Source organism: Penaeus monodon, chromosome 26 (genome assembly GCF_015228065.2).
Source record: "Penaeus monodon isolate SGIC_2016 chromosome 26, NSTDA_Pmon_1, whole genome shotgun sequence".
NCBI classification, from domain to species: Eukaryota; Metazoa; Arthropoda; class Malacostraca; order Decapoda; family Penaeidae; genus Penaeus; species Penaeus monodon.
The window spans coordinates 17749132-17766631 of record NC_051411.1 but is presented as its reverse complement, the minus strand read 5'-3'; the positions used below and the strand labels follow the sequence as shown (position 1 = coordinate 17766631).

The window sequence follows — 17500 nt, the reverse complement described above, 5'->3', positions numbered from 1 at the left end:
ATTTATTTATTTTTTATTTATTTATTATTTTATTATTATTTCTTTTTGTCATCAATTTTATATTGATTTACTAATTTCCCCAAATATGTATATTTCCTTCAAGACCTCAGGTTATAGAACAAGGGATGCAGTTCCCAGGATACAGAGTTTACATTGGGGTCCAGATGTGGTCTAACTTTGTATGCAAGTATCAGGCCATCAGCAACTCTGAAGGGTGAGTATTAGTCATGGTTTGGTTTGAGTATGCTTTATAGTATAAAGAATATATTCAGTGGAATATTTGACATAGTGCTTCCTTGTGTTAAAATTAGATGAGGATAAAAGACAGCATAAGCTACTTAACCCAATGTCTCATCTGTTTACCCCTTTCCTTCATTTTTTGAAAGCTTCATTTCTATTATTTTTTTGTCTTTGATGATATTAATATTTTAATAACAATTTAATAATAATAATATCAATAAGAATGATAACAATGTCAATATTAATTGTATTGGAAAATAAACACATTTTCCTACCAATTCAAGGAACGGAGAAAGCAGGATCAGTCACTAGGGCCAACTGATAAACACATGGAGCCATCTGTTTGTAACAAAACTCCAAAGTCTATAGGGGACAGTACATAAAGCTGCTGACATTGGGTTATAAGTAGCAAACATCCCTTTTTGTCTTTCTCTATCCCTTATGTCTGTTTCCTTATACTGTTGCTCCCAGGAAATGCACTGTCAACTGTAGTTTTCCTTTGAGTGGGCTAGTAGACTTCTAAATGACTCCTTGGTGGCTGAGTATTTGTAGAGCCATCAGTGTATATATATTTCACAAAACGATACTACAGTTAACTTCACATTATTCTTGGGTCAAACAAGGAACAAGGACAATACAAGCTAGTAGAAATATCTTGTTACTATTATCACAGTTATCAGCAACATAGTTTTCTTACAATTATATATCTTTTTAAGGATGTTGGGTTGGTTCAGTGACTACCAGAGGTCAAAAAACTTCACTAATCCTGTTCAAGTGGAAAGTATAATGAAACCTCTTCAGGAGTGAGTATATATCAGCTTTTTATTTGAAGGCATAAGGGAGACATAAGAATCTGGAAATTATTCTAAATAATTTCTTATTTAGTCTAAAAGACTTTTTTCGTGTAGGGTTTAAAATTGTTTATTACTTTATGTTTTTATAAATTGAGATGAAAGCTTTTGATGTAATGCAATTCTTCTGGCTTCCAGAGTTCTTCAGAATTTGACAGAGCTTCGATCCCATTTTATCCCTTGGCTGCTGGAGATATTTTATGAAGATACAGTCGAGGAATGGGTTGGCTCATTTATTGACCCTCTTTTAGAGAAGTTATCTCAAGTAATTGAAGAGTGCAGGAAGCAGATTAACATTGGAGGAAGAGTGAAGAATTACAAAAAGATAGAAAGTTAAAGTGAGTAGAGGAGTAGGGATTTATATTTATGTTACCAGGAGGACTAATTGCGAATACGTAAATACTGCTGTGGGATTGAATACTGATATTAGCAGATATTATCTGAATTCAGGAGTCAAAATGTAACCACAACTTCATTGTGAGTACTTTATTTGCTTGAGATCATACTGCTGAATGAGATCCCATTGTGAGTACTTTATTTGCTTGAGATCATGCTGCTGAATGAGATCCCAGTCTGGTTTGCCCAAGTATTAAAGGCTAATCAGTTGTAGCACTGTGTGATATATTTGTTTGAAGAAAAGTTGAAATGGAAAGTAAAAGTTCTAGCATAAATAGTCACTGTAATGATCTGTAAATAATACTAAACCTTTACAACCATTTGATAAGAGTGAATCTGCAATTCTTAAAGTTCCCCAAACTTGAAGAAGGAGCTGCTTTGTATTTTGATAAATAGATGTTAAATTTGTGATGCTGTTTTCACATAAACCTGAAATTTTTTTGTCCTTTTCCATCTGATGCTGTTAATGGAATGTGGCTCACACTGTTGATCAAGGCTGTCATGTTTCTATACTTCAGATCTTGTTGTACATCTGAGAATTAAAAAATATGTAAGTTACATTTTGTTTAAAACTTGGATTCAGTTATGGGGAAACAATGGTCAAGTGAAAATGTCAATGCTGGCAAAAAAGTGCAAAGTGAATGTTTTTGTTAAACATCAGTAACTTCAAAATAGTCATCATTTACAATGTTAATGGAGCTATTGTAATATGTCACTTTAATGCATAAAATGAATAAAGTTTGTCTAATTTATTTGGTGTCATCAAAGATGATCATCTTCACTTTTAGAGGACTAAATAACTTTGTTTTTTTGTTTTTCTTTTCTTTGCCAAGTTATATGTGTTAAGGTTGTGGAAATTTATTCTGTAGTTTAGAACAACTTGCAAGTGCTGTGGATTCATGAATTATAATGAAATATCAAAGTAAAAATAGTTGCGTTGATTATTTGTCAGTCATGACTCAATTAGTAGCATTCCTTATGGCAGAGTTTCCAATTACTATATTTTATAGTTCCAATTTCTAAAATATTCAGAATCATAGTGCTGCTACAATCCAAAATGTTACATGTCATTTATAACTGTACATGAAGTGATCAGTCCTGTTATTATGATTAGCAAAGTGAAATTTATTTGTAAGAAATTAGGTGAAAGGCAAGAGAAATATTTAAACACATTCAAACTTTGTGTGAAGAAATTTACTGTGGTGAAGTAAAGATCAAACAATTTAGGATTTTAGGAATTGGTATTGATATTTTGTCAATATGGTGGGGCCAAGTAAAGATGGAATATTTTGCAACATACCTCATCAAAAATTCTCCACATTAGTATGGTGATTGCTAGGGAGTTTTAGAGAAAACAATAAATACCATAATTCTTAAAATATAAGAATTATGGGACTCCAATTATATTCTTTATTATAAATAAGGTTTCCTTATTCAGGATTAGTAGTAACATTTGAGCTCTAGAGTACATGTTTAAAAAATATAACTTTTGCTTCACTTTTGCATGACAGCTTTTCCCATTATATTAATAGTACTAGAAACAAGATGTGATCAGTTGACTATGTAATTGATACTGGTCAAGACATGAAGTTACAAGACATGCCTGGATATCAGTTACAGCATGATCAGCTTCTGAATAAATAGCTTCAGAATAGTCACTTTTTATAGATATGTTTACTCACTTTTTCTTATAGCACTTAATTGCAAAATTACATAATGGTATAGCAGACATCACATTCTCTCCAACACATGTTATATTATGTTGGGATGATATGACTTTGTAAGGATATCATTTTGCTCAGGAATTATTTGATATGAAATTAATGTATTATGAAGATAGTGAAAATCAGCTGCTTGAGTCAAACCAAGAAAAAAAGAACTCCGGGATTTTCATTTTTCAAAAAACTTCTAAAGTTTATTTGTAAGAAAAAAAAAATAGAAAAAAAAAAGAAAGAAAGACTGTAATATTTATGAGAAGTAAGTCCACATTAAGCCCTTGAATGTCTCATGTTCCTCCTGTGTTATTCATATGAATGGATGCACTTGCTGGAGGCAGAATCAGTGTAAGAAGACTGGGTTTATTTATTTTGATAAGTGTTTGCTCGCTGACTGTTAGAAACTGCAAGCCTTCTTAACTTCGGTGGGGTTTTTTTTATTTTTGAAAGGATGCAAAAGTTTCTAAGTAAAGAAATATTTGTAGGGTGACTTAGAAAAAAAGGAAAATGACGTACAAGCAAAGAATATGCCAAAAGAAAAAAGTCAAAAGAACAAAAGGTTCAGTATATAGTTTGATACTTTTAGGTTATGTATGTGTATATTTCATTCACAAATTTTTTTATTCAACTTCTGTGAAGTTTACACAAATGGTAATATTTTACCTAGGATTATACTCCCAGTTCAAGCCATTTATAGATGTGAATCTTTATGCTGAAGAGATAAATAATTATTATTTTTAACCATATCCAAGGACACAAAAAGGGGTATGTATACTCCCCAAATTTCTTGTATTGCCGTCTCTCTTTGAGGATTTGTAGATTTGAAATAAGAAAAAAAATTGGGGCATGTTGGTTGCCATTTTGCTTCGAATTTTTCCTTACTTATCAGGAAAGGTTTTAATTTCCCAAACAAGGGAAATATAATTTTAGGCTCATCAAGTGCATTTTCCTTCACTCAACTTAACATTTTTCTTTTTGGAGAATCAAAAAATGCTTTCCTGGAAACAAAATTTTATTGTTTAGAATTTCTTGTGTTTTCTTTTTATGATAGTCTAGAAATGTATGATTTTGGATATAAAGTGATAGATTCTGTAATTAGTGTTTGGAATATTTCTAATCAGTGTGAATTTATATATGCAGTGGTAATTTTACAACTATGCCAAGTGTGTGAAATAGTCTTTATTAAATGAAACTCCTTTATTAACTTTGTTAACATTTATTTTTTTCTTGTTAATGTAAAGACTCCTCTGTTTACCCATAAAGAACACCTTGGGTATATATAAAGATCCCTTTGAGTGAAAATCCTGTAGATACCATATTGCACCATATATATTTACATCCATAAAATTTCGGTTATAAATTTTTTTTTAAAAAAAGGAGGTTCTATACTTCACCCAGAGTTTAAAAATTTGATTTTCGTCCTTCTTCATTCTGTCATGGTTATTTTTGGGGGGGGCAGTTAGTTTTGCGTTTTTTGTTTTACAATTCTGAGAAATTTTTTTCTTGTCTTTTTATTTAATTTCACATTTTTCAAAAATTTTAACCCTGATTATTTCCCATCTTTTAAAAGTAAAAAGCAAATTACTAGAAATATACTTATTCTTACAAGCCTGATGATAACAATCAACAGTTATATGTTACATATATTTGGTATTTGGTTTATACCACTTCAACGTGTATATATAAAGTTTAGGGAATATTTTTTCCCATGTAATTTGTTTTAGATAAGTTGCTTCATTTTTCGAGACTCAACATTTAAGTATATGGGTCTATTTTATGACATTGTTTTCATTATTCACTGGACTAAAACCAATACTTATATATAAAGGCCAAAAATCATGAATGGCTTTTCATTCTAGTTGTTGATGTGAGGTCATCTCTGTTTTTAAAGATTGTATCTCGAAGGTATATTTTAAGTAGCCATTGATTTTTATATAATTGGAACATAAAGGGACCGCCAATATGCATCTTAATTTTTTTTTTTTTTTTTTTTTTTTTGATATGTGTAATTGTAAATGCTGTCCATTTTTTATGTAAACCTAGGGATTGCAAGCCATTCTTTTGCATTTTTCTATATAAAAACAAATGAAAAATATTGGCAGCATAGGTTGTAATAGAATACTGTGTGTTGTCCTTTTAATTCATTCTCCTTGAACTTTCCTCATTCCTTCTGCCATACATTTAGTTACTCCTTTTTTCTTCTTTTATCACAAGGTTATTTAATAAAGGTTGCTCATTTAAAATATATGTGCATGTATTTTCAAAATAATTGTGAATTTGGTTTGATATTGTAAATAGGTGGTTAAAAGGTACTTACATGTCTGATATTTTATTCAGTCTTGGATGTAATGAGAAATGGTGAAAATTTAATTCCATATGTGATTTACTCCTGCAAATACAAATCTGTGAACTAGTAGCACAAAACTTGTGCTAAGTAGGGAGACATTAAGTTTAGTCTTCATACTATTGTTTGTTCTTTTGAATTTTTGGTCTTTGTTAGATATTGCAGCAGAGTTGTGATTAATGGTTGCTTTGTGTAAGTCTATGCAGTATCCATTTTCTTTTACTTCTGTAATATATATGCACTTTATAAGTGAATGTAATCATAACATTTCGTACAAATGTTTCATAATGAAACTACACTACCTAAACCAAGCCTGTGTTTCTTTTACCCAGAAAGATTGAGATTTTATGTGGGAGTAAGTATGAATGGGTATGTGGGTACTTGTAGTCCACTGTTTTCTGGTGTTTTGAAAAAAAGGGAAAGAGGTATCTGCAATTATTTTTATAACATAAAAAAATTTTTGTTTTTGAAAAGGATAAAAACCCATCATGCTATAATTATTCAAGAAAAGGAATGACCGTAAAGAATTTTGAAATACAAAATTATTTTTATTCCTTAGACTTGGAAAAAATTTTATTTTCCAAGAAATTTTCAAACGATTAGATCAGTAGGCCCGACACAACATCAGTATAAATTTAACACATGTATTGTAACCTCTCACTCTCACTCAACTCTCACCTCTCACTCCCTCCTCCTCACTTCCCCTCTCACCCTTTTCTCCTCCTCCTCACTCTCTCTCTCTCTTCTCTCTCTCTTCTCTCCTCCCCTCTCTCTCTCTCTCTCTCTCCTCTCTTCTTTCCCCCCCATTCTCCTCTCTCCTCCCCTCACTTTCCCCCTCTCTCTCCCCCTCCTCCCACTCACTCACTCCTCCTCAAATCCCCTCCGCACTCCCCACCACTCACCTTCCCCCACTCCCCCCCTCCCCCTTTCCCCCCCACTCCCCCCTCCTCCTTTTACTCCTCACTCCCTCCCACTCCTCACCTCTCCTACCACCCTCCCTCACCTCACGACTCACTCCCCCCTCACTCACTCCCACCCTCACTCCTTCCCCCCCCCCCCCCCCCACCCCCCCTCCTCCTCTCTCCCCTCCTCCTCTCACCTTTTTCACTCCTCATCCTCCTCCCCCTCCTCTCTTCCTCTCCTCTCTTCCCTCCTTTCTCCTCTCCCTCCCTCCTCTCACCCCCTCCTCCTCCAATCGCCTCTCCCCACTACCCTCATCCTCCCTCTCTCCTCCCTCTCCCTCCACTCTCCCTCACCCTCTCTTCCACTTCTCCCCTTTTCCCCTTTTTCTCCCCTTTTCCCCTCTCCTCTCCCCTTCCCGCCTTTTTCCCCCTCTCTCCATTTCTCCTGGTTCTCTGCTCCACTTTTCCTTTTCTCCCACCTCCTCCTCACCCCTCCCCTCTCACTCTCTTCTTCCTCTCTCTCTCTCTCTCACTCTCTCTCTCACTCTCTCCTTTTCTCCCCCCTTCTTCCTCCCCTCTCTCTTTTCTCTCCCCTCTCCCCACTCCACTCTCCCCCAACTACACTACACTCACCCCACACCACACTAAACCCACTCACACACCTCACACCCCACACTCCATCACACTCACTCACATCTCACTCTCACTCTCACTCCGCTTCGCTCTCGCTCTCACTCTCATTCACCTCACTCTCACTCTCACACTCACTCTCACTCTCTCTTCATATATGGAATGATACATACAAAGTACATAACAGAATTAAGACAACTGTTCTAAGCAGTACACGTGACATTCTGTTTGCTGCTGCGAGTGTTATGTTTAGTTTAGTCCTTTATTTACGACCCTGGCAAAATGCCGGACGGGGGCAATTTGTGGTAGATTGATACATGGTCAAAAATTATAAATGGATTACATTTTAATTTTTGGCTATAACTTTTATGTAAGTTTTATATCGTATACAGTATCACTCACTGCCACGCGGCGTACGTTGGCGGGGAAAGGCACTGCTAATTTGATATGGGTCATGTTAATCATTCCAAATTTAGGATACAATATAAGTATATCTTCTAAGACATCAGATGATATGGAATGGTTGCACAGTTCTCTATATCTTATCTGGGAGTAAGTAAAAGTGTTTCGCATCTTCTTCTTTACACAGTTTCACTTGGTTCTTCAACTTTAAAAAAGTACTCCCCGCCAATACAATCTATACCCAAGCTGATTTTTGCGGTCACAAGATCACACTGTCTTGTTCGTTTTATAAAAACCAAGATAAATGAAGCTTGCATAAATAGTCGAATATTTTAGGTTTTAAGGGTTAAAGGGTTTAAAAGAAGAAAAAGTGCTAGACATCAAAAGGTCATTAGCATATAGTTAATGTTGGGAAGGGGGGTTGAGTTTAGTATTAGTTGCTAAGCTGGGAAAGGAATTGGTGATAAAAGGGGTTTAGGGTCGGGGTGGTAAGGAGTTAGTTTGATAAAGGATATGTATGCGTTTGAGGAAAGAAAAAGGGTTTGTTGAGCAGAAAGTGTGGGATTCTTAAGGAGTTGATGGGTTTGGGGGGTGGGTGAAGGGGATAGGTGGGGGAAAGGAGGTACGGGTTTTTTAAAAAAACTGGGCACAAAAATGGATGTGTGGGATTAAGGGGAACATTACATAAGGAACAAAAGGGGTGGACAGATTGGACACAGATGGAGTGTTTTTAGACGGGTGTGGCCAATGCGAATGGGGCGAGAGCGGTCCCCCAACGTCTGTTCCTTAAAATGGAGCGACCAGGGGGAGTTTGATTTTTTACAGAATGAAAATTTTTTTTAGTGGGGAGGTTTGCCCAAAAAGTTGCCATCGTTATAACAAGATGGTTTAAAAGTGTGGGTAAAATCCGTGGCGGGGATACGTGAGAAGCGTGGTTTATAGTGACAGAGGCTGGGTGCTAGTGTTCTGCCTGTTCATTCCCGGGGACCCAAAACATGGCGGGCACCAGCAAAATTTTATTGTTTTATGGCGTGTGGACGGTAGAAAAACCATTCGGGATCTTACAAAAAAGGGGGGTTGGTGGTGTGTTTTGACTTATGAATTTAATAGTTGGGAGTCAGAAAAAAAATGTAAAAGAGGAACGGGGAGAGGGGTATTGTGTTTTGAGCAAAAGGGTGCATACGTTCGTATAAGGACACTGGATCAGGGGGAAGGGAGTTTTTGAAAGTACGAGTGGGAAGTTCTGAAAAACCCAGCACGGAGGGGGATTTGGAGCCACAGAAAAAGTGTACTAGGGGAATGAGTGGAGACATGGTCAAGGAAATGTGTGAGAAGGACGGGGGAGGGATTTTTTGATTTTGGGGGTCGGGGAAAACAGAAGGGAAAAAAATATGGGGGGGGTAAAAGCCATGGAGGGACGGAAAGGACAGAAAAAGGGGAAGAGGTTGGAGATGGGGGAAAAGGGGGAAGGGAGAGCGGGGTATCAATGCGATTTGGAAAAAGGGAGTGGGGTAATCTGAGATGAAGCAAAGGGTAAAAAGGGGGTTGTGGGATAGTTTTTTAGTGAGGGAAAATTGGGAATAAAAATAGCATCGGAGGAAAAGGGACGACGTCGAGAAGAGAGGGTATGCCTGATTCAGGTAAGGCTCTCAACGGGGGGGGGGGAAAAAAAGGCCCTAGTCTAAGCAAGCCCACAGGATGGATTGTACAAGATGGGAAAGGAGAAAGTTGAGGCAGGGGATAGATATGGCACCTAGTAAAGAAGGGAGAGGATCAAAAAAACATGAAGATGAAGGAGAGTTTGCGTCTGGCCCCAATATAGGGGATAGAGTTTTCAAGATTCGAAGACGGGGAGAGCTTTTTCTTTAATGTGTAAATATGGTCTCGCCAGGACAGTTTGGAGTAAAAAGACACCTGGGAAAATTTGCCAGGGGAACGGCTTTGGAGGGAGTGCCATATAGAAGAGGGGGGGGTAGGGGACCTACACGGGGCGAGAGAAAAGAATAAAGATTTGGGGTAAAAAGGGGAAGCATGGTTTGGGGCCCAGGAAGTATGATGAGATTGCAGATTTGAAGAAATTGGTAGAGATTTGGTAGGGATGTGCCAGAGGCTAGATGGTTAAATCATAAATATATAGTATGCCCGGGCTCTGGTGGAAAAAACTGAGACAATATCCTTAACAGCAAAAAGGAATAAATGATACTGACACACTGCCTTGGGGACACCTTCGTTTTGGGGAAAGAAAGAGATGTGGCGAGGCGATTTTGCCCCGGAAGTGCGTTGGGAGGGGAAGGATTTATAAAACCCCCGTTTCCGTAGCCTAAGAGGAAAATTTTGTTGGAGAATATGGTACCCCCAATGTCGTTCATTGTTTTTTTCTAGAAAAAAAAAATAGGTACGGATTCATGGCGGCAAATGCAGTGTAATATATGCTAAAAAATAGCAAGGGGTCAGCTGTGCTTCGGAAAGGGCAAAAACCAATTGAGAAGGAGAGAGAAGACTGTGAGATTGAAGATACCACATAAGGGGAAAGTTCACCATTCGTTTAAAGTTTGCACAAGCAGTAGTTGGGTTGAGGGGCGATATCTTGGGGAAGGGTACCCGTTTATGGGTTTTCAGGAAGGGGAAAGGATAAGAGCTTTCGCCAATTAGAGGGAAATTTTCCTATGCCATATGTGGTTGTAAATTTTTAATGGGAAAGGATAAGGGGGAAAGGGGGAGTTGCCGGAGCATGTAGTGAATACCTCGGGCCCTTTCAATGTTACGGCACGTTTGTAGGGAAAGAAACGATTTTCAGGGGAAAGGAAAAGGGGCTTTATAGGATCATCAGGGATGGGTAAAAGGTAAGGGGGGTACGTTTTGGTGGTCTTAATAGAAGAAAAGTGGGGAGAAAGGTGAAAACCGCTATGACCTGGCGAAAAAATCACCCATTCATTAGCGACTTGGAGGGGATCAGAAATGAGGGTATTTCGAATATGGGGGAAAGGGGGGCAGGATGGGGGGATGTTTGCCGATAGTTTATGGATTCGGCCCCAAAAATTTTGAGATAGAGTAGAGGAGTTTTTAGAACATAATTCGCCTATTTTTTTTACTTTTCCGGATGTACGAGGAGATGGTAAGCTTTTTTAAAGGAGATAAGGGCTGATATTTGTTTTGGAGTACTCTCGGGTGCGGAAAAACTGTTCCAGGCTGCACTTTTTAAGCGAATGCTTTAGTGCAATCAAAATTTCCCACCATGGAAAAATTTTGGGTATATGGTCTTGAGGTCGGGGGATAGTGTATTGCACTCTTAAGAATGTATGTGAAATACTGTATCTTTCTGAAAGGGAGGTGAGGGGGGTGGGGGGTATGAATAAAGAGAGTGAAGGAAAGTATGCCCGTGGCTCATCAAAAACCGCGTGGGGATTAGGGGGGGTACGTAGAATAGGAGAAAGGAGAAATGGGAAAAGGGGCACTATAGGAAAGTGGTCTAAGACTGACCGTGGAAATCTAAATAAGAGAAGGGGAGCAAGAGGGGGGTCAATCATGAAAAAAAATGCGGCGTGTATCAAAGTGTGGGGGGGGATCTGAATTTTGAATTAAGGTCACTGTGAGAGGAAGCGCCTAGAGATCGCTCGGGAGTTTGTATAGAATCACCCCCTAGAGTGGGCGGCAGTTAAAGCACCAAACTATAGGAAAGGGGGTTGAATTTGGGAAATTTGATTTTCAAAAACAAAAAAAGTCAACGGGGGGAAGGGGGGAAGAGACGGGAAAACACTGTGATCCCGATGAAGGAAAATACGGATAAATTTGCAAGGACATTGGTTTTTAAAAGGGGGGTGTGGGGATAAGGGTTTTTTTGATTTATAAGTATGGTGAGACATAAAGGGAATGTGGGGGAAAAGACAAAATGAAATTTGGGGGTTTGGGATTTTGGGGGGATGTGAAGAAAGGTCTTTGAAGGATACAATAGATGGATTATAAGAGGAAAAGGATATACGAAGGTTTAGGTCTGTGGGGGGGAAACCGCGAAAATTCCCAATGAAGGATAGTTATACTTTAGGAAAAGATTTTAGTACGTTTTGGAGATTTTGAGGGGGGGAACAGCTAAGGGGGGAAAAGGGTGAGAGGCCCGAGATGGGAAGGGTGGGATTGGGTTTTACTAGGAGGGGTATTTGGAGTGGGGGGTCTGAGGAAGGGGAACTTGACATAAGGGATTCCCCGGGTACCAGGAGGAGGGGAAGGGAAGGGGAGGTGGGGGGGTTTAATGTGGCGGGTTTGGGGGCGGGGGGGGGGTGGGCTGTGGGTGTGGGGGGGGGTAGGAGGATTGGGTGTAGGGGGGGATACGTTAGGAGGAGGATGGATATCAGCATTACTTGGGGTGTGGAAGGGCATGAGTTTTAAGATTTTGGGGGTTGAGTGTCATTTTTTATGAGGTAATCGAATATTTTTAATGGTTTTTTGAGGAGTTGGTTGGGAGTTTTGGGGGATAAAAGGGTTTCTTGTGAGGGGGGGGAAAAGAGGACTGGTGTCTCAAAAAAAATAGGAGAAAGGAAGGTGGGGTGATTTTTGGTAGGGGAAGGGGGGGGAACGTTTTTTTGTTGTTAGGGTGGCGAGGAGGGAGAGGGGAAATGTTGGGGTTTAGTGGTGATTGAAATATCTGTAGTAGAGATTGGAGTGCTGGATTTTGGATGGCAAAAGAGTTGACTGGGGGAAAGGGGGAGGTAAAAAGGGGGGGGGGGTTTGAGAATTGGTAAATTTCTGGATAGGAGTAAAAGAGAAACCACTCGAGTGTTTGCTGGCTTCCGTAGGTGAGTCCAAGTTTAATTGAGAGTTTTCTACCCCAACTCAAATTTGTAGGTGGACAGCCCTAAAAAACATTATGGGGGGCCCCCAGTTGGCACTGTGCTGATTTTGCAGGGCAGTTAGATCGGGTATGGCCATTTTTGGGAATAGTGGGCATCTGGTGTGGAAAAGGCAATGTTTGACTGGGTGTCCTGACGCCAACAATTTTGGACTGACGTGGAGGAAGTTGGTATGGACGAAAAAGGGAGGGATTTTCCTCTATGTGACGTTAAGGGAAAATCAGTCTACGGAAAGGGAATTTTGGCTATGTTAGGGGGGTTTTTTTCGATGACCCCGGGGGAAGGATAGCATTTTACTGAGTTGCATTTTGTCTGTGAGACAGGGAAGTAGGTTTTTCCACAAACGACCCAATCTTTGTTAGATTGGGGAATTTTTTTTTTTTTCTGGGGAGATTGAAAATGTTCCGGTGCAAGTATTGAGGGGTTTGGGTGGGGTTACCCTATAGGTCTGTTATTTGTTAATGCTATAGCTTTGGTTTTGGTGTTACTGTGACAAGACGGGGGCGGTCGGGTCGGGTACGGAAAGAGACTTTTCCTACTTGTTTTTTGGGGAATTGTTGGAAAGAGGGGGTTTTTCAGAGTAGGGAGGGGGGGCACCAAAAAAACGGTCCACTTGGCTGCAGAAGAGGGGATTAAGATTTTTTAGTGATAGGGGGAGTCGAAGGGCGGGGGCGTGAGATGGAGTAGTGTTGAGGGAGGTAGTGTATGGGGGGGGGGGGCAATAAGGCTGTAAGGTGTTTTTAAGGAGGGGGGGGGTGGGTTTAGTTGGAGGTTTGGGGGGAGGTGTTGAAGTTGAGCGTGTGGGGGAGTGGAATGTTCCTTTAAAGGGGTTTATTTTTGGTCTGTACTAGTAGGGTTGATGAGGGGGGAGTTGTTGCATGTTCGGAAACCCCTGGCAAAGGAGAGCCCGGGGGGCGGGGAACGGGGGGTTTTCATCGTTGGGGGGGGTTTGATAAAGGGGCAAGCCTCTTTCCCTAATAGGGGGAAATTTTATTTTCTGGCCATGGGAAGCCTGGATTATGTTTGGGGATAAAAAAGGCCACCCCTCACGGTCCCCTTGAGGGGGAGGGCTAGATAAAATAAATCAGGGGAAACCGGCCCCCGGGGTCCCAGGCCGTTCAGGACTGGGACAAAATCACCTTTCATCCTTTCAGCACGGCTCTCACCCTTAGGAGGTGGGTAGCAGAAGGGTTTGGTGAAAGGGGCGAAACAAAAGTGGGAAAGGAAAAAAAAAGACCATGCAAAATTATTAAGTCGAGGGCTGATCCCAAGGTTGGGGGAGTTCCCCCATCATTGGGTCCCAGTCTCCGCCTCCCAAGCCCCCCCCGACAACAAAAGGCAAGGGGTTAGGGGGGAAAATATTTTTTCTATAGCTTTAAAGGTGTTAAAAATTAAAAACCAATCCAGTCCTCTTTTTTAAAGGAAATTTAATGTGTTAAAAACCTAAAAAAGGTTCCCAAAAATCTATATCCACACTCTGCTTCCACATGCTGACTTTTCTAACGATCAGCCTAATCATGCTAGGATTCCAGAGGCTGGGGAAACCACACAAAAAATTCATCATGGGCCAATTTTTTGCACAAAACACATTAACCCGGGTTTCATTTGCAATATGCCGCACCTTTGTTATGTTCAGAGCCTGGGAGAGCACTCTGGAATCGCAGAAAATTACCCGAGCCTTGATTCAATAGAAATTCGGTGGCAATGATTATTCCTGCCAACTCAGTTTGTGTAGTGCTAACCCAGTCATGAACACTCCTACAATCCTGGTGCTGCAAAATATTGTTTTTATATACAACAAAAGTGCATCCTGCTCTGCTCCCAGACTGAAAGGATCCGTTAGTGTAGCATTCATATGCATTGGACAGAGTTTCAAGATGCTCATTTATAATTGCAAGTGCATACTGCTTACGTATAACAGGGGGGGCACTGTCTTTTTAGGGGTCAATCATATAATATACATTTAGATCTGACATTTTCCACGGCAGAACAGAACGTCCATGTAGTGTCTTAGTTATGGGTATGTTCAGCTGAGATTAGTGTTTACGTGTTACTTGTACCCATGGATTTGAGTATGAATCGGCGGTGTCATTCAAAGTTAGCACCTCTATTCTATGTTTTAATTGTCTTTGGAACTGTACAATGGAGGGTTCTCTACTGATTTGATACTAAACGTAGTATTTATGTATAATATTCTTTCGTAAACAGAAGGTAAATTAAGTTCTGTTCTCATATACACAATCCTTGTTCTAGGGGCACCAAGAATAATCCTCATGGCCTCATTTTGTACAATTTCTAAACTAGTCAACTTTGATTCCTTGAACAATACCAGGTGCAATGCATGCTTATCTATAATTGACCGTATGTATGATAAGTAAAAGTCTCGCAGTACTGACAGTGATACGATGGTATTCGCCAACAAGCATCTTAAGTGGCTTCAGCCGCTCTCACAGCCTTTTCTTCAGACTTCCAATGAACTCTGTATCATTGACAATCACCCCGAGGTATTTGTGCTGGTGGCAAAGATCTGGCTCAATGCCATTTATATGAAATGTTAGCAGAGGAATTGTCTTTGGGTTTTTACAGCCGAGATCATCAAGCCACACTCAGTAGCCCTTGCTGAAAGTATATCTAGAATCTCTTGCATTCTCTCCTCGGATGAGGATTTAATGCAAATATCATCGGCATAGCAAATAATGGAGTCATTACCCTCAAGTGGTATATCACCTAATAATCTATACATAAGGGTATTAAATAGCATGGGACTAAGTACGCCTCCCTGAGGTGTACCGAATTCAAATACTTTTGTATGAGCACTCTTAATGCCCCTGAAGAGAACCTGAGCCGATATATTCACTTGAATCCATGTTAATAGTTTTCCCTGAATACCAAAGGATAATTTCTCTGTTTGCAATAGCAAAGGCAGATTGAAGATCAAGAAATACGGTTTGCATGTCTGGATTTAGTTTCTTTAGTACTCTGCAAAACAATGCAGGCTGCTACGTCCTGGGAGAACTCCATACAGTCTAGAGGATAACTGAGCATCTATGCAATATGCAATTCTGTTCAGAATTGTTCTCTCAAGTACCTTTGCACAGGAGGTCAAGGAAATGGGCCTGCATTTGGCAGTATTGAGTTTAGGTATAGGAAAGATTGAGCTTTTAGTCTATGGGCTTGGGAGTATTTCTTGTGACTAGCTGAGTCTATACAGGTTAGGGCAGTACTCAATTCCCACTCGGTTATCTCGGCAAAGTCGGAGGGGTCAATAGTAGCTCAGGCTACTGCTATATCAAAATTTCTATCTATTTTCCACATGTTGAGTTGATCTTTTATCCCTTGTGGAATTGAATTCAACTGAGAATTCCCGGCCCATTACTTTAGCAGCATATTAAGCGAAGGTCACACTAGTTTATTCTGTCCTAGGATCCCCAGATAGGATCGCCGAAGTCTGGTCAGCTACAGAGAGGGATTGGTCACATTATATTCCGTGTCCCTTCGGACACTAATATGATATTTAAGATTTACCTATATTTTAGGTTATGAAAGTGAGGTAAAATTAACAGGATCAGGAAAAGTGAAATATGCATATTTGTGGAGAGTTGATGTGCGTAGCTCGGGTCTTCATTGCTTATTTCATCCATTAATGTTCTTTCCACATTCTTGCTTTTATAATCCTTATGGCTGGTGTTCCACAACGGCTCTTTGAGTTTCACTTCATCCAACAAGGCGTAAATAGCTTCCGAAGAAAGCTCCATGCTTTTACCGTGTCGAAGTGGGTTAATGTTTATGTTCGTTAGTCAAATGAACGTTTATCCGAATTATCTATAAACATTTAATGAGACATCGTTGTTCGATGCAATATATCTTTGTGTCTAATAAACAAGTTTGTTTTTATCATGATATATAATTTTTATAAGATTTTAAGGAATGAGTTTACCAGTAATTATATTATAGTTTTTGTTTCGGCAATATATTTCAGCTCTAGGCAGGGATGAAATACCGACAGAGCGTTTTCGCGCTGCGGAGGGATTTTTCATCTCGGATCCGTTTACAGAATGGGCAGCATCCAGTTCTGTAAAGGGATCCATGGACAGAATAGATTAATGTGACCGGCCCTTTAAGCGAAGGTCACACTAGTCAATTCTGTCCTAGGATCCCTATATAGGATTGCCGAAGTCAGGTCAACTACAGAGAGGGAATGGTCACACTATATTCCGTGTTCCTTCGGAGAGAACCATCGTCTTACTTCATTGCTTATTTCATCCATTAATGTTCTTTTCAAATTATGCTATTATAATCCTGTTACCCGGTCGCCTCGTCTCTCTGCCACCCAAACAAGGCAGGGTAAGCAGACGGCGGTTATATACAGGGTCGTGAACACTGAACAGCTCAAAAAGGCCGAACACCACAGCGTCCCAGAAAACCCGGAGGGGAAACGCCAAGGGCGCGGAGGGCACAAGTAAAAAAAAAAAGACAGGTCAAAGGGACCACGAGGGCTTCACGGAGCAGCACCCAATCGGTCTCTTGGCTTTTTCCCGCTCAGCACTGCGTTGTTTGCCCCGGTCCCCCCATGTTAACACATGCCCAGGTCATCCTTTTTTTGTTAACCCCTGTTTCGCACAGGGACAAAGACCATGGCATAGCACTATCCCCCCCTATCAACAGACGACCCCTCTGCTCTGAATATCTAAACCTGAAAAAAATACAGAAAAATTTTAAATAAATCAGTTCTCAGAAAAACAAAAATCTTCATCCACGCGGTTTCTTCGTCTCGCTGGGGGGCTCTTGGAGGAGGTGTGGGGGGCGGTAGATTGGCAGTGGCACCCAGGGGGTATCTCCTGTCCCAAGACCTGGTCATGGTCACCATTGACATTGCTGCATCGCCCCACCGTCCCAAAAGTCGTCCTCACTCGGTCAGCGTCTGCCCATTCCTCTCGCCGTACTGGGGTAAAATTTATCTTTTTCACCCTGGCCCCCCGGGGTAGCTTCCTGGCCCATGGGAATGCCCCCGCGGTCCACGGGGGGCAACAGACGGCGTTTTCGCCCCCTGCGAATTCGAAGGGACATCTGAGAGGGCCGCTACCACGTGTATGGCCCCTCCCCGGGGGTCTGTAGCTTCGGTGAGGCCCCCCGCTTCCCACGGGGTTAGCAGCCACACTCTGTACCTATGTTGTAC

At 40.5% G+C, this 17500-nt stretch overlaps 1 protein-coding gene across 3 annotated transcripts in view; it reads left to right on the top strand.

Moving 5' to 3' along the window:
- The window catches only part of LOC119589962 (hexosaminidase D-like), a 33250-nt gene extending 31013 nt beyond the window's left edge, over positions 1 to 2237 (top strand). For all 3 annotated transcript variants that reach the window (XM_037938651.1, XM_037938650.1, XM_037938649.1), the window contains 3 exons: positions 104 to 214; positions 957 to 1043; positions 1230 to 2237. In XM_037938651.1, coding sequence (XP_037794579.1) covers positions 104 to 214; positions 957 to 1043; positions 1230 to 1428 — 397 coding nt within the window. In that variant the 3' untranslated portion in view covers positions 1429 to 2237. The remainder of the gene's footprint in view (positions 1 to 103; positions 215 to 956; positions 1044 to 1229) is intronic.
- The last annotated feature ends 15263 nt before the right edge of the window (positions 2238 to 17500 follow it).